Source organism: Ruditapes philippinarum, unplaced genomic scaffold (genome assembly GCF_026571515.1).
Source record: "Ruditapes philippinarum isolate M1 unplaced genomic scaffold, ASM2657151v2 ctg1638_1_1_1_1, whole genome shotgun sequence".
Taxonomy (NCBI): domain Eukaryota; kingdom Metazoa; phylum Mollusca; class Bivalvia; order Venerida; family Veneridae; genus Ruditapes; species Ruditapes philippinarum.
In genome coordinates, this window is record NW_026865446.1 from 117,555 (window position 1) to 131,579 (window position 14,025).

The following is a 14,025-nucleotide window of genomic DNA, read 5'->3' on the forward strand; positions in this document are numbered from 1 at the left end:
TCAGGAAATTAATATCAACTATTTTTTCCAATTATATTCACTTATACATATATTGGTTAACTCTTCGTTATATAAGTACGTATAAATGAATATCTTAAACAGTTTTGTACTCTGTAATAATTTCCTTCCAAACAATAGCTAGAGTATATGGAAAATTATCATATCTTGTCATAACTTCAAAACGCAATTCATGTACTAATTTTCTTGTGTTTGACAAGCAAATAGTGAAACAAATTTCTATTTCATTCCAGGGCATTTACAGATAAGATAGGACTACTCTACAAGAAAATATAACTGACATGATGTATCAGGTAAATAATTTTTGTCATATCTGTAAGTATTAGAGTGCTTCATTCTTTTCTTCCGAAAATGATTTCTTCCAAAAAGGCTGTTACCATTTATATGCCAAACTTAAAAGTTTGTTCCTTATATTTAACCTTAAGCTTTTATTATTTATATAAAAAAAATTCAGTAAATTAAATTACATTTATAAGAACAATATGATTTTTATCATTTTCTCCGTTTGTGAGATTTTTTCATATAGCTACACCTATGACCACACTATTTAATGAAAATGAAACAATGGCAAAAATATTAAGACTATAAGATAAGTTAAAATATTCAAGTAATAATTTAAATGTTATGTGCGATTAATGATTGATTTTGCAGTCTGAAACACCTTATTTCTAATGCGTTACTCACGCAGTGAGGGATATTTTTGTATATTTTGACCTTCTTTTACATGGATTGTAAGAGCCGTTTGCAATGTGTAAATTCCTTTCTTCATTTTACAAAATTTTACTTTTCGATACATTTTAAAAGTATTCAAGAAAATTGCTATGTATCTGAAGGCACGCTGCTTTAATCACAGGATGTATATCTTTTTCTCGAAATTAAAGAGTTTTCGATTATAAATACAAACAAAAAATTGAATTGCTTTATACTTTTTACTATATATTATTAACATGGAAAACAAACACACAATACCAACAAAAAATAAAAACAACATTTTATTACTGTATTTCAAATAAAATTATGCAGTTTAACGTATAATGTCGTAATTAAACATAAAATCTTGTTTTATATTTAATGTCTCATACGGAAATCCAAATTCATAAAACGCTTATTCAATTTTAGGAAAGTATAGGTCAATAAATTTTTAAAACTTACAAGCGAATATTTAGTAAATTTTTAAATTTCCTTAGTGTTTGAAATTATTTTTGTCCAATAGGATTGCAGTTTTTTTTAAATGAATCGTAACACATTTATAATAGGCAAACTGTTAATCAGTCTAGTAAATCGACTGTTTATAAAAATAATAATGAAAAAAAAAAACACAAAAAAAAAACACTTAGCCGGTTGAGATTTAATATTACGCACTGCTGCGCCGCGCCTGAGCAATTTAACCTGTAGATACGTGCTAATAAACCTATACTTCGTATTCAAAAGACGGAAGATTATACTTGAGAGTCATTTCGTTCTACATGTCCTTTATCATAGTTAAGTTGAATTAACAATAACGAAAGACTTGACCTTCTTATTGAAACCAAAGTAGAGGGCATGAGTTGTTTCAAGGATATTTATCTTTCACAGCCTTTTGTTTTATTTTATTTCAAAAAAAATTTTCATTCGAGACTGTAAAAGAACATTTTTCATTATAGTTTTAAACTAAACAATATTTTCAAAGTTCATAATTTACAAAAAAGAAAGAAAAAGTATACGTCTTAAATTTCTTGTGTAGAATATTCTGTAGACAAATATCTGGACCAACATTGATTTACATGTTAAATTTAGTGTAAAGAGAGTTTTCCAAATCGAATAATGTATTTTTTTAAGCAAGAAAGCTTTTTTCTATATCTTAAATTGTGGGTTGTCTTTATGTGTTCATGATCGGATTTGGACAGTAACAACTTTTTAAAGATCGTTTAGTTAGAAATACTCTTTGATTTAGACCTAATGGACCTTGAATTTCAAACGAGGGCCATCAACATCTGGTGTCCAAACACTTGGCCTCAAAGATTGAGTTACTGAAATACTTAGTTTGAAACAGCACAGCATTGTTTTGCCAACAGAAAATAGAATCTGAAGACCGCTTTAAATTGGAAATGTGTGATTTCTTTTCCTTTTTTGCGATTTTTTTTTTGCGAACTAAGAAACAAAATGTAAGAAAGGAAATAACGGAAAAAAATACCAAGAGCTTACATGTCCTTAAGAATTGCGTGCCACTTATTAACAAGTATGTCTAAGTCTAAATTTATTTAGTTTGACGGTCTTCGTAAAATTGACATTAGCGAAAAGAAATCTAATTTAAAAGTACTTTTGCAAGACTATCTGGCTTTCGGAAATGGCCCTTTACAAAATGGTTAACCAACGCTGCTAAGAAGGTCATGACAATTGATTCACTTTTTTTTTCGAAAGGTGGTGCTGTAAATGGAAAGCCTAACGAACGTGAGCCTGCAACATTTTAAATTTTGTCGTTTAGGGCGTTCTTAACTGATCCTGTCTCGCTTTTTCTCGTTTTGATTGAGTATGTTCTTAATTTTGCATATCTCTACTTTGTTTTCCATAATAAATTGTCGTCATTCACTTTTATTTCAATCGTGTCTTCATTGTGCATGAACATGCAGATAAATCATCATCAAAAACAAAAAAGAAAAGAAAACATTTTAATAGAGTACATTTTTCTTTCACTTGCAAAATCGTGGATACATTGTTCACAAAAAATATTGTTAATCATTTAATTATTAGTATCTTTTAAAAGTAAACTGCACAAAATCAATGAGTTACAGCTTATTAAAATATTTGAAATGTTTTACCCCACCCACTTAGACATCTGTAATTCTTACAAATGACACTCAACAAAATGTTTTGTTGAATAAGTTGTTAGTCTGTCACTTTGTTTCCAGAATTTTCATGTTTGTTTCCTGTATATATTAAATGAACACCTGTATTTGTGAATATGCAAAAGAAGAGAAAAGAAAAATAAACTTTATAAACATCAAACACTGTGCGGCTTACTACTTCTAAATGATCAATAACATCATGCATCAATAGCATGTGACCAGTTTTGTACAAATTTAAAGAACTATTGCCTAAGTAACAGTAGAGGATTTTAGTAACGTGTTTCACTTGCATTAAACAGAAGAACAAGAGCAATCACTGAATGTGATAAATTTTCTACCGGCAAACAGAACATCATTTATCTAAAATCAATGACAACTGCAAAAAAAGGCAAAAGTCTTTTTTGTATTACTACCAAAATATAAAGACGGTCATAGTGGCATTTATTAATGAAGGGCAGTCAACGGTCAAGTTTATTTTATGAATAACCAAATGTAATATTTTGGTCTTGTCCATTAAATGATAAAGTTGTAGACATTTTAAAGTAAAAGATTGCATGAAGCTCATTTAAGTTTATTAGGTAGAATGATGATCATGTCTTACGTTCTTTAGTTTAGTTAAGTCTTAGAGAATTCAAATAAAATTTCATAATTTTCCTTGAGGACCAACAACAATTATAGGGCAAAGTAATACTTCAGTAATACTTCAGTATTTTGGCTAATTGATATATGAAAATTCAATAACTTGCATTGACTTCAAATGTCAAGGTCAATATAATATGTCGAGATAATTTTTGAGTCCACTTGATGGAAATAGTTAGTCTAAATTTGAATAAAATCAGTCTATTATCAACACAAAGCAAGATTCAATTATTTGTTCTATACCTTTAAGGTCAATTTAAAGTAATGGAGTAACTGAATTGCTCAACATGATTAGTGTGTGTTTTTATGGGATCAAGCATCAATCAATTAATTCCGAAAATTAAAAAAGTATGGCTAATTTATAGCAAAATAATATACATATAAGGTCAAAATCATGTTAAGGTCAATGTTAAGTTTAGTTTTGCCTACTAAAACGTACTCTCCAAAATGTAGGTTTGCACATAAATGTATTCAGAACATCAAGTTATATAACAAACTTACAGCCATCTTTGAAATATACAAAAAGTTGACATTACTTGTCAAGATCATTTAAAGGTCATAATCAAACTTGAGTTGCTCAACATGAGGGTTGTTCTGTTAACGTATTAATCAAATCCTTCCATTAATTCAAAAAGTATGGCTTACTGTAAAAAAAAATAACAATTCGACCTTAAATGTCGAGGTCATTAAAAGGTCAATGTTAAACTTTGTTGCACAATATGACTATTTTATACATAGTGTTGATTTGTTTAAAGTTACATTTAATAAATTTCATAAAAACTAAATAGCGACATTTCATTAACAAATTGGGTTTTATATCGACTCCAGGTCTCATTTTGGTGTCCAGACAACCAAAATGAGTTTTATTTGCACTCATTGTGGCGAAATGGGAAGTACAATTTCTGATTGCATGAGAAACTCCGCCTTCGGATCATCCGTATATCAATATTAAATCAACAAACATAACTATAAGTGGCAGTCCTAATTTAACGGTATATTTCCGCATTGTAACGGATGTTTTCATACAAATTTAATCTTTTTACGAGATGATTACTTTTACTGGACCCCAGGTGTAGTGCACCGTGAAGCTTATACGGTTAAAGTGTGTTTGCACAAGAAAATATCACATTTGCTGTGTTCCGGATAGCAACTTTAAAACTGTGACGAAGCGCATACACGAGCTCATTATAGTCTTCATTTGCATGTTAAAATTCGTATACGAACTTTAGTGTTACCGTGGGGTATCCCGTTTAAAATCTTAATTTATGAACACTATTTAATGAGATTTACAACAAAACTTTTAAACAGGTAAATGAAACTGTAGAATGTTTGATTTTTAAGCCGACAACAAAATATTTTTACATATTTATTTAATGTAACTTTAAGGGTGAATTAAATAATCGATGAAGAACTACCGTAATACTATGCTAAATATTTTGGCAAAATTGTATTATTCCCTGCGGTCTGGAGACCGCAGGTTATTGGCACGCGTTTAACTTTTGAGGCATGGAGGAGCACGTGACCTGTTTTCGGTACATGGAGGAGCATGTGATCTGTAAACCGTGCACGATTGGTTAATTGACCTTTTCGAAAACCTAGCTAAATACCGTTTGCCGGTTACGGAGTTACCTGTAGGGAATTAGTCCGAATTACTCCTAATTAAGAACAAAAAACTATTACGTGATATTTCTAATTTTCTATAATTATTTTACCGTTTCAGGTGAAAAAACTTGAATGAAATGTTTGAAAATTATCTTTGATATCTATCTCAAATTTTAACAATAAATTGTTTATACTGAAAATCTACAAAATTAAAATATTCGTAGTGGCATCTGCCATACTAAATAGAGATATTTTGTGCGTAAACTTGTTTGTTTACTTTATTTATTTTTTGCTCGGAATTAGTCATATCATGGTAGTCCTATTTAATCATTTTCTTAAAAAGAAATAATTGTTTTATGTTCGACCTTCTCCGATCTTCAATGGTCACCAGTTTCCAAAGACCTTCTTCTATATTGATCGTTTATTCAATTGTCAACACAAACGTTGATTTCCCCCCCCCCCCCCACCAAAAAAAAAAAAATAAATAAATAAAATAATGTTGAAAATAGTTAAATGAAATATCTTTGTATCATAAAAATGTTTAACGCAGGAAACCATTTTACTTGTTTGATCTGTAAGGTAAAGGTAAACTTTAGCTTGACCTACTGAAAGGGATTGTTAAAAAGGGTTGATGTTTCCTAGCATGAATACAATATCTATATTTATAACATGCTTATAGCCAATCATAATGTTATTTATCAATTTAGATTATGTGTCAAGAGAGCCAGGTTGTATTAAAAGATTTAACAACATCCACTGGAAAGGTTTTATTTGAAAGATGAATTTCACATTACAATGTTATAGTAAAGTGAAATATTTTCGTACGTACAATATTTTTTAAATTGTTAGCTTTTATAAAGGATTTTAAAGTAATGTGATTGTCCTTGGGCTAGTAATTCAAATTCACCTTCATTTAGAAATGATAACCACTTTGAGCATGAAATGTGTTTAGAAAATATTTCATCTTATTTTCTGTGTTATTTGCGGTTCTAATTGTCATCGCTGAAATATATTCAAGTTTTTTCTATAAATACATTATTTATTTTCACCGAGTGGTATGATAATAAATATTTCATGAGTGGCGGTAGCCACAAGTAAAATAAATTTTTACAGTGAAATTACGGAAAATGAAAATACGCATTTTATTTCATCTATATTTCTCAATATTTCATTTATAAGTATATAATAAAATAAAATAATATATAATACCATGTTCATACATCTAGAATCTTTATTGTGTAGGGTACCTTCTCAGAAATTGCAACATTGGTTTTTAACACATATTTAATAATCTTTCAATCTATTAACTCACTACTCCAATTTGACAACACAAACATTTCTGATGATATTTCATGTTTTATTTTTGTCGACATGTATGTTAGATGATGTGAAAAAGACACACATTTGATATTTTGATAAAATTCATAAAATAACAAATATTCATGATATTCGCCTTCTTTGTGACGGGTAAGAGAACAACCTTTTCAAGGTACTTGATGTGAAGAACGCCTTCTTTGTGACGGGTAAAAGTGGAGAGTAAGAGAACAAACCTTTCAAGGTACTTGATGTGAAGAACGCCTTCTTTGTGACGGGTAAAAGTGGAGAGTAAAAGAACAACCCTTTCAAGGTACTTGATGTCATGAACGCCTTCTTTGTGACGGGTAAAAGTGGAGAGTAAAAGAACAACCCTTTCAAGGTACTTGATGTGAAGAACGCCTTCTTTGTGACGGGTAAAAGTGGAGAGTAAAAGAACAACCCTTTCAAGGTACTTGATGTGAAGAACGCCTTCTTTGTGACGGGTAAAAGTGGAAAGTAAAAGAACAACAACCCTTTCAAGGTACTTGATGTGAAGAACGCCTTCTTTGTGACGGGTAAAAGTGGAGAGTAAAAGAACAACCCTTTCAAGGTACTTGATGTCAAGAACGCCTTCTTTGTGACGGGTAAAATTGGAAAGTAAGAGAACAACCCTTTCAAGGTACTTGATGTCAAGAACGCCTTCTTTGTGACGGGAAAAAGTGGAAAGTAAGAGAAACCCTTTCAAGGTACTTGATGTCAAGAACGCCTTCTTTGTGACGGGTAAAAGTGGAGAGTAAAAGAACAACCCTTTCAAGGTACTTGATGTGAAGAATGCCTTCTTTGTGACGGGTAAAAGTGGAGAGTAAAAGAACAACCCTTTCATGGTACTTGATGTGAAGAACGCCTTCTTTGTGACGGGTAAAAGTGGAGAGGAGTAAGAGAACAAACCTTTCAAGGTACTTGATGTCAAGAACGCCTTCTTTGTGACGGGTTATAGTGGGGAGTAAGAGAACAACCCTTTCAAGGTACTTGATGTCAAGAACGCCTTCTTTGTGACGGATAAAAGTAGAGAGTAAGAGAACAAACCTTTCAAGGTACTTGATGTCAAGAACGCCTTCTTTGTGACGGGTAAAAGTGGAGAGTAAGAGAACAACCCTTTCAAGGTACTTGATGTCAAGAACGCCTTCTTTGTGACGGGTAAAAGTGGAAAGTAAAAGAACAACCCTTTCAAGGTACTTGATGTCAAGAACGCCTTCTTTGTGACGGGTAAAAGTGGAGAGTAAAAGAACAACCCTTTCAAGGTACTTGATGTGAAGAATGCCTTCTTTGTGACGGGTAAAAGTGGAGAGTAAAAGAACAACCCTTTCATGGTACTTGATGTGAAGAACGCCTTCTTTGTGACGGGTAAAAGTGGAGAGTAAAAGAACAACCCTTTCAAGGTACTTGATGTGAAGAACGCCTTCTTTGTGACGGGTAAAAGTGGAGAGTAAAAGAACAACCCTTTCATGGTACTTGATGTGAAGAACGCCTTCTTTGTGACGGGTAAAAGTGGAGAGTAAAAGAACAACCCTTTCAAGGTACTTGATGTGAATAGCGCCTTCTTTGTGACGGGTAAAAGTGGAGAGTAAAAGAACAACCCTTTCAAGGTACTTGATGTGAAGAACGCCTTCTTTGTGACGGGTAAAAGTGGAGAGTAAAAGAACAACCCTTTCAAGGTACTTGATGTGAAGAACGCCTTCTTTGTGACGGGTAAAAGTGGAGAGTAAAAGAACAACCCTTTCATGGTACTTGATGTGAAGAACGCCTTCTTTGTGACGGGTAAAAGTGGAGAGTAAAAGAACAACCCTTTCATGGTACTTGATGTGAAGAACGCCTTCTTTGTGACGGGTAAAAGTGGAGAGTAAAAGAACAACCCTTTCAAGGTACTTGATGTGAAGAACGCCTTCTTTGTGACGGGTAAAAGTGGAGAGTAAAAGAACAACCCTTTCAAGGTACTTGATGTGAAGAACGCCTTCTTTGTGACGGGTAAAAGTGGAGAGTAAAAGAACAACCCTTTCATGGTACTTGATGTGAAGAACGCCTTCTTTGTGACGGGTAAAAGTGGAGAGTAAAAGAACAACCCTTTCAAGGTACTTGATGTGAAGAACGCCTTCTTTGTGACGGGTAAAAGTGGAGAGTAAAAGAACAACCCTTTCAAGGTACTTGATGTGAAGAACGCCTTCTTTGTGACGGGTAAAAGTGGAGAGTAAAAGAACAACCTTTTCAAGGTACTTGATGTGAAGAACGCCTTCTTTGTGACGGGTAAAAGTGGAGAGTAAGAGAACAAACCTTTCAAGGTACTTGATGTCAAGAACGTCTTCTTTGTGACGGGTAAAAGTCGAGGGAAGAGATCTCCTAAAGCAATGCAAACACCAGAATTACTTAAAAATTCCATACTCGGTTTCAAAGAGAATTTTTATAAGATAAAGTAAATGTGTAAAATCTACTGTTTCAATAAACGGTGTAACTTTGTCAATCTTCGAAATGTGCTAAAATCCTTTTCCCATTTATTATAAAGCTTGCAAAATTTTGCTAAATATTCACTTATTACGTACCTGGTATAATACCAGGAACGTCATTTCGCAAAAAATCTAAGATGTTGTCAATATTTGTTGAGTAGCCTTGTTGCATTTAATACATGTATAACATGTAAAAAGTATGCACATGCATTTAAATGTTATTTTTGTTGTTTTTACTGTTATCTTAAAAATATAAATGATCGTTTCTATTTTCAGAGCGTAGCTCTATATTTGACAATCGCATATCATCCTGATTAGAAAAATGGAAATTCAAACAAATGAGATAAACACATCGGTAATATTTATCGTTTTCATATATGATATTTATCACATGCCTTTTTAGATTACATGTTATAATTGCTACAAAGATAATTGTTATTACTTACGTATTTATACCTTATTGCTGATTCAAAATTGTCTTGGCATTTTTAAGTCATAAAGCAGACAAAGTAGTATCAAATGAAATATCAAACAGAATTCTGAAATTTATTCATAGGAACAGAAACCTGCAACACTATTCTTATTAATGTTACAGAAGAGCTGTGATGAGCCACACTACCTTGAACACTACCTCAGACATATATTGTTATTGGAACAAGCTTCGCCCATCGCATTGAAGGCCATCATTGAAAGAGAAGAGAAAAAATATGGGAAGGATATTGGTAGTTTGCTAAATGAAAATAGACATACAATTAAAACACATTACGAAACAGAGTTTTTTCAATTATTTCAAGAAGATGATGTCAATGCCGACACTGATAAGTGGGACACGCTTCAATTATGTGCTGTAACATTAGCTTTGTTTAAATCAGGTCTAACTAATGCAGAAGTTAAAGCTATTCAATGTATATATGATCAGAGGAAAGATATTGAACATAACGGAGAAAGTACCTCCCTAACATACAATTCCTACGAGGAGAAACAAAATTTATTGCATGAACAATTACTCGAGTTGATAACACTCATAGACGACCGAGCTAATCATGATTGTAAACGTATGGTGATTTCAATTAAACTAAAGTCAATGAAATTAAGCAAACGACAGATAAACAAAATAACATGGACGAACGATTTCAAAAGTCATCTTGAAATTGCAATTGATTTAGTAACAGAGACTGATATTACTGGCGAAGAGAAATATTTAAAGCTCCACACGAATGGTAAGTATGGCTGGCTGGCTGGCTGGCTGGATGGATGTATGGACGGACGGACGGACGTGCCGACGGACGGACGGGTGGATTTATGGATGGATGTATGAATTGATGTACAGATGGATGGATGAAGGGACGGACGCACGGACGGACAATCATACATACATACATACAGATATAGAGAGACAGACAGATAGACAGACAGTTAGACATATAGACGGATGGATGGACGGATGGATCGAAAGACAGACAGACAGACAGACAGACAGACAGACAGACAGACAGACAGACAGACAGACAGATAGATAGTAATTAATTTGATTATACTAGAGCAGTAAATAATAACTTGATGTAGATATATTATATAATAACTTAATATAGTTGAATGTAATCTTTTAACCAAATACAATTTACTTCAGGTAAAATGTTCACTGAGGCACTTCAGAATAAGACTGTCTTCATTAATGATTCAGCTATTTTGGCATGTAAACTCAATATTCCAACAGATGAAAATGTTGAGTGGAGGAAAGATAACAAGCCGGTGACAATTTCAAACAATCTAATGGTCATGAGCAACAAGGAAAATCACTGGTTAGCGATTTCCCGTGCATCATTGGAAGATACGGGTCAATATACGTGTGTATGCGGAAATATTTCAACATCAGCTGATCTTACTGTTATAGGTATGCTTTAATCCAATTATAACAACAATACTTGAGTTATTGTCCAATGTTAAGAAACATAAAAAGATACAATCATACCTTATAATGGCATTTATAATACATTTATATGAATATGAAAATTTTCTATAGAACTAGTATATGGAAATTCTAATCATAACACGAAGGTTTTGGATAAGGCTTTAACTTGAGTTTCGTTGACAATGTAACAATTTAATAGTCTGTTATCAGACAGTTACATTAGGAACTGATATAATCAAAATGATAATTGATTAAGCGACATGTAAATGAATGATAACTAACAGGGGCGATTATTTGAAACAGTCTAAGCCATAATCAAATAGTAGTTGTTACTTTGGTAACAAAGACTAGGAATCCTAGATATTTGCGTAATAAAAATAACGATTGTGCTAGTTAAGTTTTGTTATTTTAACACTTGTTTTGGGTTTCTAAGAGTAAATCATTGCGACAGGAAAAACGTTTGCTTCATGCAATACAATACACGTGTATTTTTTATAAATGTTTGGCATAAGATTTTATATAAAATGATCAAAGCAATGATAAATTAAGTATTAAGTATTCGTTCAAGTTTCATACTCCTATTAATTTGTAACAGATGAAGAATTAGAATTAAGCGTTGATTCGCCTAACAAGATTGATGTGATTGAGAATGAAACCATTAATATCAAGTGTAAAGTGAACCGGCTAACGAGAAAACCAGATTGGCGACACAAAGGGAAAGTTCTACAATCATCTGGTAGAAAGGTTATACTAGCCAAGGGTACTAAACACGAATTGATGATCACAAATGTAACATTACAGGACGAGGGGGAATATACAGTTGACTTTGAGAATGTCTCATCTAAAACTACAGTTCAGATACAGGGTAAATATATTTGAAGTTATCTTTGTTTTGGTAATACTGACACTTTTTATTATAATTTGTTGGTTTTGATCTTGAACAGGCCTTGTTGATGTAAGACGTAAATATTATTTATTTGGTATGGGATTTTAAAAAAATGCCATTCATTTCATAACGAATTGTCAAATAATAGAAAATCGTCTGTGCAATGTTCCTTATTTTTAGGGGAAACAGATCTTATTCACAGAAAACAGATAACACAAGAATTGTATAGAAATTGGGTGAGAGGAACTCTTGCGCTTAAATACTTGAAAATAGGTTTAGAGGGTTTTTGCGACAAGGCTGTTAACATACAGCATAGTGCTCTGATGAAAACACTTGGAAACACCTGCAACACTTGTACAGTGGAAAGTCTTCTCCCACATGAAAAGAATCAATGCCCACATAAAGGAAAACGTAAATGCTTATGTACCAAGAATCACAACAAATCAAGACAAATTTGTCCAAATGGGCGATTTTGTGGCCACCTTTATGATGAAATAGTTAGTCAACATCGCTTTCAAGATCCATTATTCACGAACATGGATGTTCAGAAATGGAGCAGTGATCCTTGGAGTGTTGCCACATGCTTCATTAATACTACTGGCTACAAAGGCAAACAGTCAGCTAAAGACGTCGACTGCTCTGGTTTACTTAGTTTGTGCATAAACAACATTAATATAGAAAATATGCTTGGAAAAGATATAATCAATGGAGAAAATGATGCTTTTACAAAGGTAAATATTTTCTCCAAGTAATCGCTAGTAATAAGAAAAAATTGTATTTATATGATATCTAACCTTCATTGTGCAAATTCTGAACATATTTGCTTTACGACCAATTAATGAGAAATAATTTAGCGACAAGTTAACATAAGACTTTAAATACTTAGGTGTTACTTTTACAGGCACGAAAATCACGGAATGATATCCTTCACAATCCACACTATGAACTATCTGAAAACCAACTAAACATATTTATCAAAGAGTTCAAAGAAGTACTAGAAATCAAGGACGAAAATGGCCATAAACCTCTAAAAGGGGAGCCAGGCGTTGAAAATGCATTATATTTACTTGATATGGTAATTATCTTAAACAATTAATAATGAAGTATATATAAGAACAGAAGTGGCCGAATCGGGACATATTTTTATTAAAAACTTTTATTCAGTAAGTGAATATATTTAAACTTTATCATAATTTGAATGTGTAGTAAGTGTTGTGTTTTTATTTTTAGATAAATCAGTTAAGGAAACAATTTAAGTTTTATAACATTTTAAACGTTTTTTATTTGTGGATCATTTTTCTCCACTAAAGTTAATGCTTTTAAAAACGCAAGTTATTGCCTAGGATATAAATTCAATGACACAACAAATTAATCTCAAACACATATTTTCTGTTCCATCATGGCAAAAAAAACTCAAGGGAGTCTATTTATCCGTTCTTACATTTTAATGAAGCGTTGTTAATCCGCCAGCAAAAAGTGAGCACGTGACTGCTAGGCTTTTTACACAAATGCAATATTTGTCATTATAATTCCACCTTTAGTTTCATCAGATGCGCATCAGTATTTCATGATATTGACATAATATGATAGCATTACACCAAAATACAACAGCAACATCGAAATAGCATCAATACAAGATGTAAAATGTAAAAATAAACTCAAAACTACAGTTAAAACATTCGTCAGTTTTTTGTACATATTTAACCTTTTAAATACTAAGTTTATCAAGGTACTAGTATTTCACTCCAATACTTCCTATGCTTTCAATAAAATACTTAAGGTCCTTCCATTGTTTTTAAAACAATTTAGTCAAAAATAAATGTATTGACACAAAAAGACAAACTACATGAAATATGTTTAACGGACTGCAGTCCTGTTGTAAATGTGCTACAGTTGCAGCAAAATCAGATTGACATAAACCTTGAAGATGAGATAGGGCAACTGAGAGAACATGGGATGGTAAGATTAGAAGAAAAATACCAAACAGCAAGAGAACAGGCAAGATTTATAGATAATGTATTTGAGTACTGTTATATCAATATTTTATTACTATTATTGTACTTAAGACAATAATGATTTAGTGTCTCTGAAACCTGGATAATAAAGCCAAAATGTGTTTGAAAAATATACAGCGATTCAAAATGTACTAGCTAGTCTACTAGTATTAATCTATATGTACCATTACTGATAATGAGATAATAAACTCATAGTTTGTACACTTTTACATGTCTCAATAAAACATAGTAGCATACTCGGAAAGGGAATAAAATGCATAAATAGCCTCGTTTAAAATTTGGTTATGAGTTAACCTTTGGATAACAATACATTCGTGAGTAGTTCAAATGTGAC

General features: G+C 32.2%; 1 protein-coding gene across 1 annotated transcript; it reads left to right on the plus strand.

Annotated features, from left to right (window-relative positions):
• Window positions 1–121: 121 nt before the first annotated feature.
• LOC132729053 (uncharacterized) lies at window positions 122–13,893 on the plus strand. Its single transcript, XM_060714791.1, has 8 exons — window positions 122–311; window positions 9,155–9,233; window positions 9,474–10,098; window positions 10,509–10,772; window positions 11,386–11,655; window positions 11,857–12,407; window positions 12,578–12,751; window positions 13,570–13,893. The coding sequence occupies exons 2-8, from the start codon at window positions 9,201–9,203 to the stop codon at window positions 13,747–13,749; spliced, it is 2,097 nt and encodes a 698-aa protein (XP_060570774.1). The 5' UTR covers window positions 122–311; window positions 9,155–9,200; the 3' UTR covers window positions 13,750–13,893.
• Window positions 13,894–14,025: the final 132 nt, after the last annotated feature.